At 48.4% G+C, this 23,833-nt stretch overlaps 1 protein-coding gene across 4 annotated transcripts in view; it reads left to right on the top strand.

Moving 5' to 3' along the window:
- TENM4 (teneurin transmembrane protein 4) overlaps window positions 1-23,833 on the top strand; it is a gene marked incomplete at its 5' end in the record, with an annotated part of 389,850 nt that overhangs the window by 138,978 nt on the left and 227,039 nt on the right. For all 4 annotated transcript variants that reach the window (XM_081239120.1, XM_081239119.1, XM_081239118.1 and 1 more), the window contains one exon: window positions 17,171-17,426. In XM_081239120.1, the coding sequence (XP_081095246.1) occupies window positions 17,171-17,426 (256 nt within the window). The remainder of the gene's footprint in view (window positions 1-17,170; window positions 17,427-23,833) is intronic.

Raw genomic sequence — 23,833 nt, 5'->3', positions numbered from 1 at the left:
CAACTGACAGAAAAATTTGCTGAGCAAATGAATTGGGTCTAATACTCTCCATCCACACAGGGAAAAACTGAGACCCAGAGAGGTGGGGTGACTGCACCAGATTCCAGTGAGATCAGGGCAGGGCTGCAACTAGGGCCCAGGCCTACCCCTGCCACTTAGGATAATGGGCAGGGGCATAAGTAGGCTGAATCAGACTCACCAAGTACCTGGGTGGGTACCTTCTCTTCCCCCAAGTCATTCAGGAGAGTTAGATCCCTCACTTTTCTTTCTTCTGGATAGTCCAGGAATCTGGGAAGCCCCAGCAAGGATAGAAATGTCTGCCCAGGAACTAACCGAGAGCAAGCCTGCTGCAAATGTTCAACAGATGTTGGCTGAAAATGATGACTAAGCCCCTCTAAATATCCTGAAATATTACCCTGATTTCTGAGTTGCCCCAAGGAAATCTAAAACATGAGAGGACAAAAGGAGGAAGAAAGGGGAGACAACTCTCCTTAAGAATGTGCTGTGTGTGATGTTTGATGGGTGCTGTGAAAGGAGGGGGCAGGACAGAGAAGCAGAGTCAGCGGGCCTGCGTGTGAGTTTGGCTCTGCCTGTGTGATGGTGGGTTTCCTGATTGCTCCCCTCTTACTAGTCGTGTTATTCGGGACAAGTCTCCTGTCTTCTCAGAGCCTCAGTTGTCTCAAAGCTGGAAGGGGGATAATAATGCATGCTTTACAGGGTTTTTTTGTTTTGTTTTGTTTTTGCGGTACTCGGGCCTCTCACTGTTGTGGCCTCTCCCGTTACGGAGCACAGGCTCCGGACGCACAGGCTCAGTGGCCATGGCTCACGGGCCCAGCCTCTCCGCCGCATGTGGGATCTTCCCAGACCGGGGCACGAACCCATGTCCCTGCATCGGCAGGTGGACTCTCAACCACTGCGCCACCAGGGAAGCCCTACAGGGTTGTTTTTAGGATAAAATAAGATCATGCCTGTAAAGAATTTAGCATCATCCCTGGCACATGGTAATCACTCAGTAAACAATGGACGGTAGGATTGTAGGCACAACCAGTAAACATTTCTATTAGACCTACAATAAAGTAGTACTTGTGCTAAGCATTGGGAGTACAAAGCTCACAGTCTAGTAGGAAACTCACTGTTCTCTCATTTAATTTTCAATGAGTAGGAATAATTATCTGCATTTTGTTGATGCTCTCAGAGAGGTTAAGTAACTTGTCTAGGTCACACAGCTAATGAATGTCAGGGCCAGCATTCAAGCCCATGTCAACCAGACTCTGAAGCACTTGTCCTCTTCAGGACAATAAGCTTGGCCTTTCTACTTTATTTCTTCCAGAAAACAAAGGAAGCAGCCAGGCAAAAGTTTACTTCTTCCATTTCCTTATTTAAAAAAAAAAAAAAAAGGAAAGAAAGAAAATGTAGTATGACATTCAGGTGTGGGGGATGTGCCTCCAAATCCATATTTGCTTCAGATTCATTAATATGCCAGGCCTGGAGTTCTACACCCCTTCAGCACTGTCAGCGAGCCTCTGCATTTCATCCCATATCGTTAAGAGACATTTTCTGTAGGAGGCCCTGGGCTGTAGAAATTAGGTAGAGCAGTGATAACTGTGGTTATGAATATAACTGTTTGATTAAGGTTCTATGCCAGCTGCATTATTTGTTTCACAAACCTGAGCTGGGCTGATTGGATCTCTCTCTTTCTTTTTTAACATAAGTAGATTCTGAAATTGGAAAAATAAAATATTCCACGGCCAAGAGAAAAGAATTAACTTGGGGAATGAGCCCAGGTGGCGCCCACAGACTGTACACTTTTTGCATTGAAATGAAGTTAGTGCCGTCTGTGCCCTGGCTGCAGGGCTTTGCTCTGTAAGCTGCACGTGACGCCATGGAAGAGAAGGGGTGCGAGCTGGAGGTCGGTCACCTTGGGAGGGCAGTGACCAGGAGCATAGCACTTAACAAGGCATTCTCAACTATGAATAACGATAATCATCATACCATCTTGGAGCACCTGCCATGCTGGTGAACTGTTGGGTGAAGGGCAGAAAGTAAGCCATAGCCATTAAGAACATGGGAGTTGAAGTTAGATCTGAATTCCAGTCTTGGCACTGAGCAGCTGTGGAGCATGAGCAAATTCTCTCTCTGAGCCTCAGTTTCCTCATCTGTAAAACAGACATAACGATAGCTAGCATTTGGTGAGTCCTTACTGTGTGCCATGAATGCTCTTTGAGCTTTACGTGAATCCTCCCAACCACCCCACGAGTACTATCTCCATATTTGAAGTCAGGAAAGAGGGCCACACAGCTAGGAAGTGTTGGAGCCAGGATTCAAGCCCAGGCTGCCTGGCTCTAGAGCCCACACTCCTACCACTCTGTGCTGTGTTCCTCGTACACCGGCCTCAAAGGACTCTTGGGGAGAGGAAATGGGAAAAGAAGTGCATTAGAGATGCTTAGCAGAGTAGCTGGCAGCTCAGTAAGCCTTTGAGGCCATTATTAGTGCTATGATTACATTTGCGTGGCCTGGGGATTGAGCTGGACACTTCGCTGAGGACTTCAGGAGGACAAATTCCTTTGATCTGTTCCTAGTATGACTTGGTTCATGGACACTGATGGATGGAATACCTGCCTAAGATCTCCTGAGCTTGTATCAAAAGGAAAAGCCACACGTGGTCATGTCATAAATGATAGAAAGCATCTCTCTGATAGTATAATTAGTTGGATGCCCTCTGCCTTTTCCCAGAAGTGGGACCTTTTACAGCCTGAGGAAAAAGGTCAAGATCACTCGGGCGGGGGGGTCTCATGCTGCCTTGTGACTTGCTGGGGTTGGGTGGGTGCCCTTCTGCCGAGGTGGAAGGTGTGTGTTTCCATGCAGTTTCGAGAGGCTGGGAGGCCACTGCTTACGAGCTCTGCACCTGGGCAAGCCTCTTAGCCTTGCAGGGCCTCAGTTTCCCCGTGTGTAAAAGGATAGTAACACCTGCCTCTCAGGGTTGTTATTCGGGTATGTCATCAAACAGTAAAGCTTTTGTGGTCCCCAAACACCTCATCCATGGAACTATTGACATGACTGTTTCTCAATCAAAGCAAAAATATACGAGAGGTTTTGCATTTAATAAATTGCTCAATACATAGAGCTTAAGTACTTCTGAATTTATTTTTTCTTCTTCCTTTGCCTCTAGGAGGCTTGATTCCCTGCAAGAGTAGAGCGAGCAGAGAGATCTGTGCTGGGATCTTGGCTTTGTATCATTTCCTAGTGATATGACCTTGGGCAGGTTTCTGTAAATCAAGATGTCATATCTCATAAGTTTGCCCCGAATGCTGAGGCTGACATATCCCATTTGCAAAAGTCATAGGCAAAGGCAGAGCAGGCTGATGAGGCTCAGTTTCCTTGTCTGTAAAATGGGGAAATTAAGACCCACCTTTAGTGTTGTTCTGAAAATAAAATGAGGAAACCTTTCTGAGGGCCCAGCTTATAGTCATGTGTCAATAAATATTCATTCTACTCCCCACTGATAGGCTCCTGGTGCCCAGACCCAAAGACCCTGCATGGACAAGGGCTTCTTTCGTTTCATTCAGCAAACACTTACTGATACCTTAATAGCCTCTAGAGGGAAAACAGCTAAAGGTACAGTGAAGACCAAGCCCTGGGTGAAAAAGGTCAGATCTCTGCCCTTGCAGATTCCACAGCCCAAGGGGAATGTAACTCGATGGGATTCTAAGGAGCTGTGAGAGGAAGTTCGTAGTTAACCTCAGCTGAGTCCTTCTGTTTGACAGTCCTGTGCTAAGGACCCAACATGCACTGTCCCACTAAACCTCTGAAACAAGATCAAGAAGCAGATGGTGCTATTATCCCCATTTTACAGATGGAGAAGTCAAGGCTTTCAGAGGTTAAAAACTCACCCAGAGCCAGCCATAAAGTTAGTAAGTGGGGGAACCTGGTTTCAAACTCAGTTCCCTCCGACTCAGCACTCACCCTCCTGGCCACAGTGGCATGAAACTGGGGTCCCAAGAAAGATTTGTAGCGCAGCCCAGTGTGTAAGTGGGGGAAGTGGGTTTGAACCCAAGGCAGCTTGAGCCTCAGCCGTGGCACTTAACCACACGCAGTAATGCTCCGTGGATTCTAGCAGCCTGTCGCTTCATCTAGTCATGTCAGTGTCTCTTCCAGGAGAAGGCAGTTTCTTCAGAACTACTGATGGATCTAAAATGGAGGGAGGGATGTGAACATGATGGATGAAAATTCACCTCTCCATGTGCTGGTATTTAGCCTCCTGCAGGGCCCATGCAGTGGGAGAGGGGCGGGCTTGGGGAGTACAGTAAGGAAAACCACCCAATAAACTACCTTGACCTTCAGTGCTGATGTCGATTTCAACAAAATAGATTCTTACCTGTGGGAGCCTTGACATTCATGGTCTTGATTTCCTTTTCATGGCCTCTTCAACCATTGATTTAAAAAATACAGAGTTTATGCCAGCCTCAGCGATCAGCTGTGTAACCTGTGCAGTTTGGAGAACATCAGGTCACGTTTAAAGAGAAAGATCAGGGTGCCCAGAGGGCCCAAACTACCCCATGCCCCTTGGGAACCAGTGGCAGCACCCGGGTGAAAGAGCCCGCCAGGTACCCCAGAGAGAGGAGTCATGCTTCTAGCCTCACAGCCCGTGATGTATGAAGATAGGACCCCACGCTTGGAGCGTACCGTCTGGTAGAAGAGACAGTTATGCAAACAAGTGATCATAACTCCAAGTGAGCCATGGGGGTTAGAAGTGCCCAGAAAAGGGGCTTTGAACCCAAATTGGCGGGGGCGGGGGTTGAGGGGGTGGTCATAAAAGGCTCCCTAGAGAAGGTAACTTCTAGTCTGAGTTAACCAGTAAAGAAGGAAAAAACACCTTCCGTGCAGAAGGAAACAGCGTGTGCAAAGCCGTGAATGTGAGACAGGCAGTGAGCCGTTTCATGAGTGGTTTATAATTAGCCTGTTAACCTTGGCACCTTCTTAAAGAGGGGAGTAGGGAGCCATGGGTGCAGCCCTGGAGTGGTGGGTGGGCTCAGGTCAGATGGTGATGGTCTTGTCCTGTGGGCAGTGGGGAGCCATAGAAGGCTTTATGGCAGGGGAGTGACCTGGAGCAGGGGTGAGCCGGTGGGCTGAGACCCCAGTGTCATCTATGGCCCTGGTGTGGGTGTCCACTGATGAGCTGAGGTCGTGACAGTGGGAGTGGTGAGAATCCCAGAGATGTGGAGGGCAAAGCCAGAGTATGGCAATTATGGCTAAGTTGTTGAACCTGAAAAAGAGGGAGAAGGCAATGGTGATCCCCAGCCGCCTGCTTGGATGGATGGAGTGGGTGGTGTGGCAGCAGGTGGTAGTGCTGAGATCAGGAGCACAGGAGAGGGAGCCGACTGGAGAATGCTCCGTACGGATTTCATTTGAGCGGCAGAGGCTTGAAGTTCAGGGAGGAGGTGGAGGCTAGTTATTTCAAACCACTTCATTGGCAGGAAGAAGGGTTTCCTGGAGCTGCGCTGCGAGTTCCTCCAGGTAACCTCCTGGGCTTGGCCCCGATTCTTCCTCCTAAAGCCCATGGAGTAGGTGTGCCGCTTCCTCCATCCTTTGGCTGTTTGAAGGCAGCAGTAGTGCTTTGCCCATCTCCTTCTTTCCAGAAAATTCCCCGAGAGGAACAAGGGAAGCCACGAGGAATCATACTGTCAAAGGCTGGAAGGAACCTCAGGAGATCATCTATCAAATGAAGGAACCTCCTTTTTCAGACAGATTGAGGCCCAGGGAGGGGCAGGGAGTTTTCCAAAGCCACAGTGTGAGTTAATGACACAGCAGGGAACAGTTCTTCAGTCTAGGACTCTCTACTGCACCACATAATTGGGTGTTTAATTTCCGAGCTATGAATTGTGTGGCCTAAGTGACGAGACTGGGAAAGCTAATCATAGGCATGTGGTGTATTTCAGCTGGACTCCTCCTAGCCACACACTCTTTCTTTAATCCCTTTCCCTAACCTGTCTCCTCCCCAGGCTAACAGCATTGGTCCTCTGTTTATCCCCATAGGAACACAGTTTCTAAACCCCTCACCACCCAAGGAAGCCAGGGAAAGCACTGACTAGCTCCAGAGGCTGCAGGGGAGGATCGGTGTCTACAGCACTGGCATGACCCCCAATCCGGGTGCCCCTTCTCTGGCCCCACTCCAGCTGATCAGCACAGCCTGACCATCACCTCCCTCCTTCTTTGTGCTTTACCTCTATGAATGCAGCCCACTGCATTTCCATGAGCTTCCTAATCTGCTCCAGCACCCTGCAGCCTCCTGTTGAACTGAATTCCACCTCCTACACTCTCACAAACACACACACACACACACACACACACACTCACACTCCTATTGATAGGTAAGGCTTCTTATTGATTTGGGACTTAACCTAACAGTTTATGGGTCAGACCATTTTTGAAAAGGGCAAGAAGGTAACAGTGGAAGGAAAGAGAACTTAATGGACAAGCAGAAAGCTTTCCCAGGACAAATTCTGCCCTAAGGTGGACACAGCTTTAAGCTGGGGGAAAGCCATGTACCCAGGAAAGATTCCCTGTGGTTGTAGCCGACCTTTTCTGATCAGTCTGTTCAGATTTTACAGGCAGGGACTTCGACTAATCCGTCTCTGGGTCTCCAGTATCAAGCCCAGGGCTTATAGAGAGTGACCTTTGTGAAAGGAAGGAAAGCAGGGAAGCAGGAAGAGAGGGAGGGAGGAAAGAAAGACCACGTTTCTCTTCCCTCCAGTCCATCTTTCTGCCTTCTTTGGTGCCCAGTCACACAGCACAATCCAATCCGCCAACTTGCTGTGCACATCTTTAGCAAGCAGATGTTCATTAACAGATATCCCAGGTCCATCTGCCAAGAATGATTCAGCCTTGATTTTAGAATTAGAGGGGACTCCCACCACCTCCTCCTCCTGTTTGTCAGTTGGGGAAACTGGAGCTCAGATAGGTTAAGTGCCTTGCCTAAGGTCACACAGCAATTAGCAGCTGACAGGGGCAAGCACAAGAATGAGGTTTGGGCAAATGTATACTGGGAGTGAGTTCTTCCAGGTTCAGATGGTGGCCCTGCCAAGTTGTTCATTCGCACGCTTAGAACAGATAGCTTTTGATGCCCTTGGCTTAGTTTCTAAATTACCATGACTCTGGAAATAGCAGTGCTGATTATACCTCTCCCCAACAGAGATGCCTGACACTGCTCTTTCCTCAACTGTCTAGTGAAGGCAGCAGGGTGTCCCTCACACACACCCCACTCTAGGAGAGCATTCGTTGCTGGATGAGGAATCCTGAGTGCATTTTAATGAAGCTTGGGCGTTCTGGTTAACTCCTGTGACTACTCTAACATTTGGCTTTAAAAGGCTGGAAGTTGGGGTGCGCCCTCTGAATACCCTTAAAGCTGCCCCTCTGGCTCAAGGTCCTTGCAGGTGGGCTCTAGCCTCTCCCTCTGCTCCCCTCACAGCTCTCCACTCTGAGTGCCCAGGTCTCCACACCATCCTGCTGCCTTAGGGGCCTGCATGTCTCGGCCTGTGGGCCTTTGCTGGTGCCACCTCCCTGCCAAGAATGCCTGCTCCCTCCCCTTTATAGACCTTCACCCCGTCTCTACCTCAGTATCCAGTTCAAGGTCTTGCTCTTCCTAGAAGCTTCCCCAGACCACTTTAACTGTAACCCATTATAGCCTTGTGGGATGAGGCTACTGCCTGAGACACTGCCCTGAAGCGGGGCCTCAGAGGATGGGGCCGGGGGGGGGACCTCAACCTCTTCCCCCTTCCTCCTTCCAGTGTCCTGCTGGGCTAACAATTAGCCAAACCTATCTGAAAGCCAGGGGGCAAGGGAGCACAGGTGATGGCAGCCCTTAGCAGTCACCTCCTGTGACAGAGAGGGAGTGAAACTGGGGATGGGGGTGGAAGCAAATGGAATAAAATCTTGTATTATTAGCTATTTACCCATCCTAGACTAATTAGGACTAGACTAACCGCTGACTGGATGGCACGCCCTTTAGGATCACCTTTAAGATTGCCGGTTCCTGTGCATGGCGTGCAGCTGTCTTCCGCGGCCCCCTCCTGCCTGCCAGACACCAGGTGTACTCTCCAGTCATTGGAAAAACCAAAAAACAGCCCCTTCCGCATTTCCAGACGGCCCTATTTGGAAAACCACTGCACTATACAGTGGGGCTTTTGCATTAGTTTGAGGCATTGTCCCTTCATTGCTGTTTCTCACATACAAGCCCTTTAACAGTCTGAATTCACTCAACGTGCTGCCCTAAGTGAACGAGGGAGCAGAAACAGCCACGCTCTGACCTCAAGGTGCTCTTTTTCACTCCCCATCAGGAGCACTGGGAGAGTAGCCTCAGGAAGCTCCAGCCTGCTGCCCCAGCCCGTGTGGGCCCTCCCTGTTTAGAGTCCCTGCACACGGGCCATGACACAGAACAAACAGCACAGCGGTGAAAGTGAACAGAAAGCATGTGTTCAGGGAGAGAACGAATGGGCAGAGAAAACAGCACACAAATGCAGCCCCTGGCCTCGTGCTCGGACCCGTGGCTCCCATTCGGACGCCACCGTTTTTATTCCTTCTGAGCCAATAAGAATAACGCTGATAGTTCTCTCTCTTACACAGGACCCCACAGCTTGCGAGGTGCTTTCATAGACATTTGACGAGAAACCAAAACTCAGGTTCAGTAAATTGTCCGAGATTGTATAGCTTGAAGGAGGGAGAGCAGAGGCTGGAAATCAAGCCATCAGATCCCGGCTGCCGACGGTGGTGACAGAGAGCTTTCTGGCCTCTCTCAATTGGTCGAGGAGGCCAGGGTTCATTAGCTGAGCTCTCAACACCGCTACCGCACCATCCCGAGCTAGTCGTAGTCCATGGCATTTTAATGGAAGCCAACTCTTTCTCTTGGCATTCTCAGGCAGCTGGAGTTTTTCTGTGTTATGATAATTAAATACCACCATCCTTCATATCTGACAATCTTTAGGGCCCGATTAATGACTGCAGCGCACGCTGGGGTCGTCGTTAACTCTGCAGCCAGGAGACCTTTCGGCGCCTGGTGGCCGTTTCACAGGGTTGGAGGTGGACGCCCAGCCTGGCACCCTTTCTCAGAGCCAGTGCCGGCCTAGATCGCAGAGCTGTTGACACATTCAGATTCTTTGCCTGAGCCAAAGCTCTGGAAGTTTATGTCTTTTTCTCATGAATGTGCTCTTATAAAAGGGTAACGACGCGCTCCACTGGAGTCTCGCTAGCAGTCAAGCATCCCACAGGCAGTCTGGGTCCTGCCTGAAGCCTGCCCCCGCCTGGTTCATCCTCCACATGGCTGCCAGGAATCTGCCGCAAACACTGGTGTGATCATGGCCCTCCCGCCTCAAAGCCCATCGGAGCGCCCTCCCACCCTCCCGGTAAAGGCCAAGTTCTTTTGTTTGGCATCTCCAGGCGACCACCACCCAGACTTGCTCCCAGTGTCTCCGCCTGGCCTCCTGCCACTGCCCCTCACAGCCATCCCACACTAGTTAGAGCAATGCCCAAGCCGGCCTCACGTTCCCTGTCTGCTTCTCTCTCTGTCGACTCTGGACCTCCACACATGCATCATCCAATGCCTGGAATAGCCTTTAGACACAGGGCACATGTCACTTGCCATGAACCCTGCCCCGACCCTGACAGTCAAGCTGGCAGCCCTCACTGTGCTCCACTGAGCTCCAGCAGGGCTGCAGTGTAAGGCTAACGAGGATTCTAGGAGCCAACGCTTGTGGACCGCTCGCCATGTGATGGGCATCAGTGTGGGCACTTGCCCTGTGTCCACTCCCTCCGTGTACGTAAAGCAGGGTGGTTAAGAGTGTGGGCTCTGGGGCCAGATGCTTGAGTTCAGATTCTGGCTCCATCACCCAGTGGTTTAGGAATCTTGGGCAAAGTTCCTAGCCTTTCTGTACATTAGTTTCCTCATCTATAAATTGGGGAGTAATAATAGTACCTTCTTTATAGGGGTGTTATAAGGGTTAAATAAATAAAGCATTCGGAACCAGTCACATAGAGAGTACTCAATAAACGTTAACTATTATCATCTCATCATAATTACTATCTTGTGTAGTATCTATTGGTGTGCCTGTTATTTTTACTAAATTGTGAGCAGCTCAGAGACCATATTTCTTTCATCTCTAGATCTCTGTATATTCATTTGATGATAGCCCTTCCTCCTCCTCTTCCTTTTATTACATTACTACTATATACTTATTTTATAGGTGAGGAATTAGAGGCTCAGAGAACTTGAGTGACTCGCCTCAAATCATGTAGCTTGTCAGAGACAGAGCCAAGGTTGAACCTAGGTCTGGGAGGCTCCTGAGCTCCGCTCTGGTACTCCTTTAACATCTGTCCCCCAAACACCAGCTATTTGTCAAGGCTGGGGCTCATCCTCATCTTAAAACTCCTCAAGTCCCTGCACACAACACAGGGCTGTTCTATTGCTGACTAATTGAACAACCTCAGGGGCCCTCTCCTTAGGGTACACCCTGAACTCAGGACAGAGCAGCACCCTGGTTTGCTCTGAGATGCTTACCTAATGCAGAAAGGGGCCCTGCTCTTTGAGGACTTGGAGACCCCGTGTGTCCAGTTTAGTTCTGCATGTCAGGCTGCAGCCATTCTCATTGCTTCTGATCTGCATGTCAAGCTACAAGCACCTTCCCAAGACCGGGGCTCCTGAAAACCAGTGGGGTTGTCCAGAGTGGGATTCACCTGTAAAAGAAGAGGACCACATTTCTGCCAGGCATGTTCCTGCTCTTGCTCTCTCAAGGTTTTTTGCTTTGGCACCCCTATTGTAAATGCTGTAGAGTAATCGTCATGGTGACAATTTAGCACTTTACACCTTATCCATTCAGCATGGCTTTACCATAACCGTGGAATTAATAGTTACTTTTTTTTTTTGCATTACTGTATTTCAGGCACTGTGCTAAAAACCTTATATATATATATATATATATATATATGATCTCATTTACTTCTCATAATGGCCCTATAAGATGGGCGTTATCTCCATTTAATGATAAGAAAACTGAAGCTCCAGAGAAGTTAAGTATCTTGATCAAGGTCACACAGCTTATAAGTGGCAAAGCCAAACCTTGAACCCAGGGCTGTCTGACATCAAAGCCTAGTCTCCTTCTATCACCTACTGCTCTGCCCAGCACACTGAAGAAGCCTCACTATGATCCCGGTTCAGGGAGATGCAGCCCAGAGGCATTTGGTATTCAAGATTTTTGTGCATATAAAATGAAAAACGTCTGAGGTGTTGGAGGGAACCAGCAACTGTAAATATATGTGAGAACTGGTAGGAAGCAAAAAACCTTCCTGGAAAACCGGGCTTGCAAAACTCAGATAAGCAAGTGGCCTTTACTGACAGAGGTGTGCAACTTAACAGTAAAAATGACTCATATCTGGGCTTGATTCAGAGAGATACTCAGTGGCTGTATCTGCGAAAAGAGGGTATAAATTGGAATTACACCACAGCTTTGCAAATGTACCAGTGCTTACTCCCAGGTAGCAGAAGAGAAGCCATTGCTTGTGCAGACAAGAGGTCCACCTACCTGATTTGTTCTCCCTTCCCTGCCCCCCACATTCCATAAATATTTACCGGTGATTTGGGGCACAAGGGCCCTTCCCCTCAGGGCACAGTAGGGGCCCACTCTGTATTTGGCACTTGAGCAAAGGATATCCTCCAGAAAGTGGTGACGCAGGAATGTGTGCACCCTTTACAGGTGCACAGACCAAGGACCAGGAAGGTGACGTGAATTATTGGAGGCCACCCAGCCAGTGAGTAGGAACCACAAGAGAGTTCTTCTCTCTCTTAGGCCCTCACTGTCTCATTCACCACTGTATTCCCAACACCCAGCTTACAGGTCCTGGCACAGAAAGGGGATTCAGTGCATGCTGAATGAGTGAATTGGTTCTGAATTCCCTCTAAAGATGAGAGTATAAATTGGGGAGGATAAGGGGAGAAAAGAATGCCTCTCCTCTCTGTCTTCCCTCCTGGCCATAGGAGCAGAAAGGAGTCTCCATTCAGACCAGAGAAAACATTTGCTCCTTGGGAAGGCCATGTCTTTTTTGGGGTTGTGAGTGCACTCCCATTGCTGAGCCCCCAAACACAGAGCCTTTCACTGGGAAACCTGGGAGATGTCAGAATCCCCTTTCCTAGTGTTCTCAGAATGGAAGGGAAATAGAGAGCCCAGCTGAAGCATCTGGGACTCTGGTTCCAGGCACGTAAGTAAAGGGCTGTATGGACCCATGGCCTAGAGAGCCCAGGTGGCCTGCTGTCATTTTTGGCATACAGATATCCTCCCCACCGGCCTTACCCTCCTGGACAGATCGCCCAGACCACTCACAAGAGCCACTTGCTCAATAAGCCTACATCGAGCATCTGCGTCATTCTAGGACCTGTGGTCAACAGCACAGAGGGAACAGGGATTTTTATACCTACTAGAGGAGGCAAGGTGGGGACATAAGTATGCATGCTCTGGGGGAGACAGAAAAGGTGAGTGGTCTAGGTTACCTGCTGTTCTGGAGGAAAAGAGAACTTTGGGGAGGTTAGATCAAGGAAGGCTTTTCGGAAGGGGTGACAATTGAGCTGAGCTTCAGAAAATAGAATGGATTTGGACCAGGACATTCCTTATCCCCATAGGAGAATTTCCTTTTAGACACTTAAAATCTCATCATTTCAGGACTCTTGGCGGTGCTTCTATCACGCCAGAGTCGGGCATCCTACTTAGTCACAAAGCAAGTGTCTGTAGGCTTGCAGGCCAGCCTGTCCTGACCCAGGCCTCAGATGCTTGCTCTCTCCACTGAGGGTCTTTTTCTTGCCTTTGGCCATGGACTGAGACGGTCAAGCAGGTATCTGTGTTTTATGCAAAGGCACCATGGTTTGGTAGACAGAATTCAGGCTGTGGATTAGTAAGGACCACTCACTAGTTTTGTAAGCCTCAGCTTCCTCGTCTGTAAAATGGGAATGATAATCATATTGCCCTCTAGGAGCTGCTGTGAGCATTAGAAAGGTTCAGGCTGTGAAAGTACACTTCGTATGTGCTCAAATACCTGGCAGCAACTATTAATATCAATTAGGTAAAATGCCACGGGAAGGTTGACTCCTAGTGATAGGCCAGGGGCAAGGACTAGGTCACCCTTCTCTGCTGGCCTCCTGATAACCACTGGACAGTAGTGCCCTGGACTGAAAGGCCAGGGGTGGGGAGGGACCCTCAGTCAACCCAGGAGGCCGCTTCTGCTTCTGGCTTCTTTTCCAGGCTCCACATGTCTCCATTAAAGTGCTGCCTGAGGACAGGTGGACCAAACAAATGACCCTGCATATTCTCGCTTTCTCCGTGGTCCAAGGCTGTCTGTCCTCTGCCTGTTCTACTGGCTCCCAGGTTCTCTCCCTTCCCATCAAGGGGCATCTCTGTTGGCAAATCTTCTGGTCCAGGACCACAGCATGGTACATCTTCAGAGGGTACCATTCATATTCTGTGGCCTTCCTGGAAACCGTCTTCATCGGAGTTGCAATGTTAGCCACTCTGTGGCCCAACGGATCTCTTGGCCTCCGAGAGACAGGTGTGGAGGGTACAGGGAGGGAGCTGATGAGAGATGAGGCTGGAAAGACAGGCGTGGATCAAATTCTAAAGGGCTTGGTAGATCCCATGTGGGCTTTATCCTGAAAATGGTTTATAGGAAGGAAGTGATCTGCTCACATGGGTTTCTGCTTCTTTTTCCCTTCTATTGCTACCCAGCCCCACTCCCACCAGATTTGCTTTATAACTCGTTGGCATAAAAGACTGGGTTACATAAAAAGCAGAGAGTGACGCATCTTCCACCAAAAGTAGCCGTAACACTGATAGTGCTTCACACTTGATTGTGCTTGATGGTTTCCAGAAGGCTGTCTGCTGAGCCAAGGAAGAGCACAGCCTTTGGAATATCACACCTGTCTTGGTTTGGATCCCATGTTCACTGACTCTCAGTCCTCTCTGTGAAATACAGGGTTCTCGAGAGGAACAAGTGATGTGGAATGCTTTGTAAACTGTGAACTTGAGAGATGTTTCCTTCCCATTGATTGCCTCATTTGATATCACTGTAGCTCTGTGGTTCCCTTAATAAACTCTTTCCCCCATTTTACAGATGATAAAACTGAGGCTCAGAGAGGTAACGTGACATGTGCATGGTTGTCTTAGTCTTGGGTCTTTTTTTCTTTTTCTTTTTTTAAAAATTTTTATTGGAGTATAGTTGATTTACAATGTTGTCTTAGTTTTAGGTATACAGCAAAGTCAATCAGTTATACCTATACATATATCCACTCTGTTTTAGATTCTTTTCCCATATAGGTCATTACAGAGTACTGAGTAGAGTTCCCTGTGCTATACAGTAGGTCCTTATTAGTTATCTATTTTATATATAGTAGTGTGTATGTGTCAATCTCAAATGTAAATTGGCACAACCATTATGGAGAACAGTATGGAGGTTCCTTAAAAAACTAAGTATAGAACTACCATATGATCCAGCAATTCCACTCCTGGGCATATATCCATAGAAAACCATAATTAGAAAAGATACATGCACGCCAGTGTTCATTGCAGCAGTACTTACAATAGCCAAGACATGGAAGCAGCCTAAATGTCCATCAACAGAGGAATGGATAAAGAAGATGTGGTGCAATATACAGTGGAATACTACGCAGCCATAAAAAGTCTTAGACCTTTTGAAACCGAGGCATGATCTCTGTCCGTGATGATCTCTGAATCACCTTCAAGGCTAGTCTTCCCTTTTCTTGAAGAATAGTGCAAATTCAGAGTCAATTAGCTTTATTGTCCTGTCCTGTAGACTCTAAGTTTGACAGCTGTCCTTCATTCTGTCTCCATCTTCTTCGGTTCAGATTGGCAGTGTTCCTTCTGGGGTGGCTGACTAGGTCCATGGTTCACACCCATAGACATCTTCTTATCAAATGGTCAGTCAGCCTCACCCATGGTATTCTCTTCCATACATACTTTCTCATTTTTTGCAATATGTGCAGGCTGAGAATTTTTCATATCTTTAAGTTATGGTTTCTTTTTGCTTAACTGTTCTTTCTTTGATTCATTTCTCTTTTCTCTCATTTTACTCGAAGCTGCCAGGAGGAGCCAAGCCACTCTTCCCACACTTGACTTCAAAATCTCCTCGGAGAAATATCTAATTTCATCACTTACAACTTCTACCTTCCACAAAACACTAGAACACGAACACAGTTCAGCCAAGTTCTTTGCCACCATAGAACAAGGATCGCCTTCCCTCCATTGTTCCAATAACATGCTCTTCATTTCTGAGATCTCATCAGAATTGCCCTTAATGTCCATATTTCTATCACTAGTCTGTACATATTTATGTATTCTCTGAGAAGATAGAAGCTTTCTCTACACTTCTTTTTTTTTTTTTTTCCTCCTGAGCACTCACCAGAATCACATTTAACAGTCCCTCAACAGAGCAACATAGTCTTTTTTTAGCACGTACCTCAAAACTCTTGCAGACTCTACCCATTACCCAGTTCCAAAGATGCTTCCACATTTTTAGATATTTGTTCCAGCGTCATTACACTTTTGGGTACCAATTTCTGTCTTAGTCAGCTTGGGCTGCTAAAGCAAAGTACCATAGACTGGGTCGCTTAAACCACAGACATTTATTTCTCACAGTTCCGGAGGCTGGGAAGTACAAGATCAAGGTATGGGCAGATTTAGCATCTGGTGAGAGGCCTCCTCCTAGTTTGCAGATGGCCACCTTCTTGCCATATCCTCACATGGCACAGAAAGCTAGCTCTCTGGTCTCTTCTTATAAGCACACTCAACCCTCATGTCCTCATCTAAATCAGATTACCTCCCGAAACCCCATCTGCAAATACCATCACACTGGGGGTAGGGCTTCCACTTATGAATTTTGGAGGGACATAAACATACAGTCCATGACAATGGCCATGTGGTTAGTGAGTGGCAAAATCTAGAACAAAATCCAGTTTCCTGACCTTCTCCACCCTTATAATATCCTTAGCTTCCAAAGCTAGGCTTTTTATGAGCATAGCTTAGGAGGATGGTACTTAAGGTTTACTTCCAGGACTTGCTTCTAGCGGCATCACTAGAAACTTTCTTCGTAAATATCATCCACTTAGCCATATGCCCCTGGGCACTTTACTTACCTGCTCTGAGTCTAAGTTTTTCACCTATAAATTTGGTTATAATACCTATTTCTCCAAGTACTTGAAAGGAGTAAATAAAATATAAATATTTATATATAAATAAAAGATATACATATAAATATATTTAATATATATAAATAAAATATGTATCTTAATTCTCTCACCTGTAAAATGGAGATACAGACAGTACCTGCTTTGTAGTGGGTCATGAGGATGAGCTGAATTAACACAGGTAGAGGGCTCGGAATAGTGCCTGGCACATAGTAAGGGCTCAAGAGATGTTAGTGGTGGTTTTTAATCCCACCCAGACAGCAGCGTGGCTCATTCCCTTTAGTCAAAAGTCACCTGAGGCCATCACTGTCTGTGTGACCTAAAATTTCACCACTGCCTCCAAATACACAGGCCACAGCGCCCTTCCTGGCTTTACGTGTTCTCAGATTTATCACCATCTCGGTAAACTATGTATTAACTTATCTTGTTTTTTTCACTTGCTATGTACCATTGTGTGTAATTGGTGATGCTCACATTTTAGCACACGTCTGAATCACCTGGAGAGTTTGTGGAATCAGATTAATGCACCCCACCCAAGAATTCATGGTTCAGTAACTCTGGGGCAGGGCCCAAAATTTTTCATTTCAAAACAATTCCCAGGTGATGTTGAAGTTACTGATTCTAGCCATACCCTAAAAGTACCAAAGAAGCAGCGGGAAGCTGATGACATGGGAGGCTAGTCTTTTTTTTTTTTTTTTAATCTTGTTTATTATCCCTCTTACGAAAATGTCAGCTCAGTGGGGACAGGAGCTTTGTCTGCTTTGCTCCTTGATGTATCTCAGCACCTAGAAGAGCAGGTGCTCAATAAGTGCCTGTCGGGTACCTGTGTATTGACCGCATGACCGTGTCCGGTTTGCCAGTGCCTGTGGCTGGCCCGGCTGCTGTCACGCGGTCCCCGTGGGGCCGTCCCCGCCCCGCTGACTGTGCGTGTTTGTGCCCTAGATCCCCCGGGCGGCCTGCAGAACCACCCTCGGCTCCGGACACCGCCGCTGCCGCTCTCGCACGCCCACACCCCTAACCAGCACCACGCGGCCTCCGTTAGCTCCCTGAACCGGGGCAACTTCACTCCGAGGAGCAACCCAAGCCCGGCCCCCACGGATCACTCGCTCTCCGGAGAGCCCGCGTCCGGGGGCGCGCAGGAGCCGGCCCACGCCCAGGACAACTGGCTGCTCAACAGCAACATCCCGCTGGAGACCAGGTGCGGGGCGCGGGACGGCTGGGCTGAGACCCTCGGGCTCTGGAGGGGCCCCGCTGTGTGCCCACCACCTGGCCCGGCCCGGGTGGCTGGCGTCTGGGCCACAGCGTAGGGATACGAGAAGGGCGGTGGGATGATGTAGGGGAGAGACAGCTGGGGCTTGGGAATCAAGCAGCCCTGACGTTCAGGGCGAACCTGCTGCTTACTGAAGGTATGACCTTGGTCAATGTGCTGACCCGCTTTGTGCCTCACTTTAATACCCCACGGGGATGCTGCTCACTGGAGAAGGATGTTGTAACAGTAGATCAGAGCTGATGTGTGTGAGCAGGGCTGGCATGTGGCAGAGAGCAGGCTCCCAGGGTTTGATTTGGGCCCACACCTCTGCCTTTCCTTACCGTGACTTGGTCACCCTCCGCCTGGCGTGGACTTGCCTGGCCTGCGGTGGGTGCTCAGTGACTGCCATCTTCCCTCACCTCCTCTCCTCCTCTCCTTCTGGCCTAGTCCCTCTATACCCAAAGCCCTAATAATCCCTAACATTGATACATTTGAGTTTTGGTTGCAAGGGCTTTCATATGTGGGATATGATAGAATCCTCACAACTTTAGGGAATAGGTATTACTATTGTGATCCCATTTAAGAGATTTGGAAGCTGAGACTCAAAAAGGGTAGGCAGTCTGTGCACGGCTGAGATTTGAACCCAGGTGGCCCAGCTTCCGGGTGCAGTGCTGTCTCCCTACACCACCAACCGTCTTCTCCTGGCCTGGACCCCTCTGCCTCTCCCTTCTGCCAGCCTCCTCGAATGCTTCTTTCAGCTCAGGGATTTCAGTCAGCCTCTGTTCATAGCCTTCTTCCTTCCCTTTGCTAAGCCACTATTTTTCCCAAACAGAAGGGATTTTTTTAAGGTTATAAAAACCATACAAACCCACTGGAGAAAACGCAGAAAGATATAAAGACGAAAGTTAGATGTACCCATAATCCTACCACTCTGAGATAAGTGCTCTTGGCTTTGGGGGACATAGCCTTTTCCTATTTTCTCTAAACTGAGGATGAAGTGTCCCAGGCTGGACATTTGGAAGCTCTTTCTCAAAGAGAAAGTAGTTCTCAAAGTAGTGGGAAACAAAGATTTTCCCAAACTCCTGTTCCTTATCTGGGAAGAGGACAAATGTCATATACCACATTTGAGGAAGTGCAATTAATCTATACGTGGAAGACCTACCCATCTGACTCTGCCTGGCACATGATGGTGATATTCCCACACTGAGCTAGTGGGTCCAGTGAGAGGAAATCAACATCCTTTTGTGCCATTTGACTCCTGTAGAATCATTTTTCCAAAAGCAAATTTCTCACAGATGTGGCCAAACCTGCCCCCAGTCTCTTAATTAATATGTTTCTGTTGACAGTCTTTAAAATCATGTGTGACTTTTTCCTGCGTGCCTCCTTTGCTCTCTTCACGGACAGAGTCAGATAATTGCATGTCTTCCTACCCAGAGTAGCTTAATTAGATCTCCATTATTTCCAAAGTGCTTATTGAATGACAGCACATGGTTGGTTGAAAGAAGCCAGCAAGAAATCGATGGTTCTGATTCCCTGCATGGAGCATGGCAGCTACTCCCTCTGCTTAGATGTTCATTTTTCTCACATAGGATCAAAATAGGTGGTTCTCGTCCTGGGATGGAGCGACCCTTCTGCGGCCTCCCAGTCTCCCGAGATGCTGAGCCAAGGAGATGCGGCTGACTTTCCTCGTTGTCGGCCACTGTGCTTTTTCTGTGTGCTGTTTTCTTCTTCCCCTGCTGCTAGAAAGGGTATTCTGGGGCTTGGGGGAAAAAAAAAAAAGTAGGTGGTTCTCCAAGTTTTTCAAGGGAAAGGAAGATAGAGGACCAGCAGCAGGGACATTCTCCTGATGGTTAGCTTGAGACATGAAGGTGGTCCCAGCTTATTAAGTCTCTTGCCTCGTTAGCCAGTGCCCACGTGCCTATCTGACCCTCTCTCCTCCCACATCCATTGCTCAAACCACATGGAACTTTGTTTTCTTTTTTCTTATACTTTATCATTCAACTAATGTTCTGTAGAGCAGTTAGGAAATGGAAATAAGCAAGAAAAGAAAGTCAGCCATATCTACCACCAAATGGTAATCATTGTTAACATGTTGGCGTATACTCATGTTTATATAACATTTTCTTGCTTTTCTAAATCCATTCACATATATAACATAATTATGTAAATTTAATATTCAGTATATGTGTGTATATGTGAGTGTACATATATGTGTATTTATCGGTATTCCATCAAATCCCCAGGCCTTTCATGCCCCTGTGCCTTTGCACATACTCTTTGCACAACTCTCTGCCAGAGTCACCTTCCTCCTCACTTCCTGGTCTAGCAAAGTCCTTGAAGACCCAGATGAAATGTTTGAGGAAGGTTTCCGCTGTGACCTCAGAGTTCTGTGCATCTAAAGATAGCCTACAGCTGGGCTTCCCTGGTGGCGCAGTGGTTGAGAGTCCGCCTGCCGATGCAGGGGACACGGGTTCATGCCCCGATCCGGGAAGATCCCACATGCCGCGGAGTGGCTGGGCCTGTGAGCCATGGCCGCTGAGCCTGCGCGTCCGGAGCCTGTGCTCCGCAGCGGGAGAGGCCGCAGCGGTGAGAGGCCCGCGTATGGCAAAAAAAAAAAAAAAAAGCCTAAAACTGGGAGAGGTGCCTAAAACAGTGGATAACACAATCAGAATTCTAGATCTTCATACCAACTGGTTGATAGCACAAAACTAATAAGGTATAGTTTAAGAGGGATCAGTGTCAAGTATGGCAGGTAGAATCAAAAGTAATTGTGATCAACTTGGTGAGATGGGAAGGATGTGGGCTTTAGATCAGATGGATGTGGATTCCTACCTTGGCTTTAATGCTTACTAGCTGGATAGCCTCCTTAATGTCTCTGAACCTTGATGTCCCCATCTGTAAATTGGGTTAAGAATTCATGCCTCTTGGGTTGGGAGTAAATGAAATATATGAGAAACACACAGCACAGTGCCTGGCATTAAGATACATGCTATAAAAGCCGTTTCCATTTTTGCCGTATATATCTGCTCCCCATATCAACCCTGTGAAGAAAAAAGTCATTCAAAAATATTTATTAAGCTCCTACTCACCAGAAGAATTGAGGGGAAATCACAGGTTCTATCTCTTGTCTACTTGGAAGAAGTGAGTTTGGCCTTGATGTTCTGAGGGCATCAGTGATGGTCCACTCACTGTAGCGAGTTGTTCAAAGCACAGATTTCAGGGTCAGACACACCTTATGCTCAGACCCCCCCCCAGCCCAGTGCTCACTAGCTGTGGACCTAGACCTTATAAGTTTTCATCTCTAAAAGGGAGAAAATATTAGCAAATTCCTGTTCTGATGATCTATTGACACATAACAAACTACCCAAAACTTAGTGGTTTAAAAAACACCAGTTGATTGTGCTTCATAGTGTGAGTCAGCAGTTCAGGAAGAGCTCAGCTGGGCTGGTCTTCTGCTCCACGTGGGATAGACTGGGGTCAATCAGTGGTATTTGGCTGTTGCCTGGGCTGGTCTGAAGGATCCAAGATGGCTTCACTCATGTGCCTGACACCTTGGGGGAGACAGCTGGAAAGCTGGGCTCGGTAGGGCCCCTCTCCCTCTGATGTGGTCTCGGGGTCTCTCCACATGGCCTTCCCTGCAGGGAACTGTACTTTGTCCTCAGCAGCTCAAGGCTCCACTGCACTGAGACAAGAAGCCATTGATCCTCCTAAACGGCTTGGCCTGGAACTGGCACGGTGTCACTTTTGCCATATTCTGTTGGTCAAAGCAGTCACAGGCCAGCCAGCTTCAAGGGAGGGACAGTAGACCCCACTTCTCAAAGGGAGAAGTGCCAAGAATTTTCATCCACCTTGAATCTACCATACTGCCTTGTAAGGATGTTGGAGCAATTACATAAAATAATGCCTGCAAATGTCTTAGCACACAGTAAGCGCTCAACCTGCTTATCATGTAGTACTTGTTGTCCAGTAAATATTCACGCAATGCCTACTGTGTGCCTGAGACATTTAAGAGACTAGACTCTTGCAGTAGGATAGAGATAAGCACAGGAAATGTGTTTTAATTTGCCTCGGGATCCCCAGCACACAACACAGCCTTGCCAACTGCTGGGGGCTTGATAGATATTAGCACACAGGTGAAATGAATGAGTGAATGAATGATGGAACAAATGAATGGATACATATACTCACCTGAGACTTGAGTGGGGCACAGAGAAGACTTCCCAACAGACCTGGTGCTGTGTGACTGTGTCGAAAAGCAGGACTCCCCAGCGAGAGGCAGGAAGGAAAGGAGGGCCTGGAGAGGCGCAGCCTGAGCCAAGCCCTAGAAGCCCCAGAGAGCAGGGCCTGTTTGAGACCGTTGTCCTAAACAGCTTTGCCAAGTGCCACCAGCACGGGGGGCCTCCTGATGCCAGGGAAACAGCCACAGACCCTTCCCTAATTGTCACACTGAGTTTCTGTTGAGAGTCTAAAGTAAATAGCTGAGCAAATACCATAACAGCTGGTAGAATGACCAGGGGGGAATTCAGTTGCATGCTGGCAGGAAAAGGAAGGCTAGCAGAAGGACAGAGGAGAGAGAGGGCTTGGTTAACCCACTCCTTTCTCTGCCCCTGCTGTGCCTCTGGCACTCCCCCAGGGTGACTGAGTCCCCCATGGAGGAGATCAAGTCTACCTGTGCTCCCCAGAGCTGGGGTGTGATATTGCTTTAAGCCCTGCAGGTGCATCTGTGGCCCATTCTGGTGGGAGCCATGTGTTCAGGGTCCCCAAAAACCTGATCCACTTCTTTCACACTCTGCAGCATTAGACACGTAATTGATTCCACAGGGACTGCCTGATTAATAAACCATCAGGCTCCTGTCGGATGAAGGGGAAGCTGGAACAGAAGACTGCCAGACCTCAGCTCCAACTCATGTGATCTCAGGCCTGGTTTGGGAGGCTGGGGACCACTTTGTGGTTATACTCAATTTGGGGAACAGCCCTGCCCACCCTCAGGGATGGGAGACTATCCCGTGGTCTCCAGCCCTGATGCGCTTCCCAGAATGGCACACGGTGTCTGCTGGTGTGCCAGGCCAGCCCCTGAGCATCGCAGGGAACTGGGAAGGACAGTCGTCCCTGTCATTGGTGATTCCGTCACAGACATGCATAAGATACAGCCACTGCCACATAAGAAGCTGGAGGTCTAGGGAGGAAGACAGACCCATAAATGAATGAATGGAGACAGGGCTGTCTGGATGATGCTCTGAGAGGAGAGGAGAGGGTGTGGCTCCCTCGGCTTGGAAGCCTCAAATAACAATCAAAACCAACACTCAGAGAGCCCTTACTGGGTGCTCTGATGAGCTCCCAACCACAGAAGCTCATTAGAGACTCAGGGCCCAGGGCTTTTACTGGGGGCTGGTCACATGGACATCACCTGCCTGGCAAGTACCCAAAATCCAGACTCCCAGAAGGAAAACAGGTGTTCAGCATAAACCATATTGTTTGTACAAATAAAACTCAGTGAGTCAGCCCCTCTTATCAGTTGATGGTGGGAACCCTCCTGAACCCTAAGTTCCCAGACACCAGCCAAGGGCCAACCTTTTAAGCAGGCCTTTCGAAGGATAGCAGTCAGGACTGCTATCTTAACTCTTCTGCACAGAAGGGTAGTCTTATTATCCTCCTCACTTTAGAGGTGAAGAATCTGAAGGACAGAAAACTTAAGTAACTTGCCTAAGGAACCACAGCCAGTAAATGGCAGGGCCAAGAGCCATACCCAGGCCGGCTGACTCTAGAGCTTATGCCCCTAACCACTGTCCAGTGCTGCCTTCCTGGTTATTGAAGGTAGCATCTTGGGGCATGCATTAGTAGAATCTGCAGGGAGAAAGGAATTCTGAGATGAGGGACAGTTGTGCAAAGGCCAGGAGGGAGCTTGGCCTTTTGGAGAGAGAGTCAAGAGTTTGGTGAAGTGGGAGCTGCAGGGGCTTCCCAGTGGAGATGACAGTAAATGGGGGTCACTCATGGAGGACCTTGAGTTCCATGAACAGGAGGTTGCACTTTTCCCTGTGGGCATGGGGGCTGGGGGTGGTAGAAGTAGGGGTGAGTAGCTGCCAACATCTCGCAAATCGAGAGTGACATCATGAGATTGGCAGGGAAGACCTGGTTCATTTTTGTTTCTTTGTTCATCCATTTGTTCACATGCCAGCTCCATAACTAACTCTAAGTGTGGTCTTGGCCAAGTCTCTTAACACCCTGCACACCTTGGCAGGGGTGGGGGTCTGCAGAGTGTGGGGTGTGATCCCTGCCTGTCCTGCTCTACCGGGTGGCTGTCCCAGGGCTTAGGGGGTGGAAACATGGTCCAGGACAGTGGGCTCATGGTGAGAAGC

The sequence above is a fragment of the Mesoplodon bidens genome (assembly GCF_964165515.1).
Source record: "Mesoplodon bidens genome assembly, chromosome: 7".
In the NCBI taxonomy this organism is placed as follows: Eukaryota; Metazoa; Chordata; class Mammalia; order Artiodactyla; family Ziphiidae; genus Mesoplodon; species Mesoplodon bidens.
This window is presented reverse-complemented; position numbering and strand designations above follow the sequence as displayed.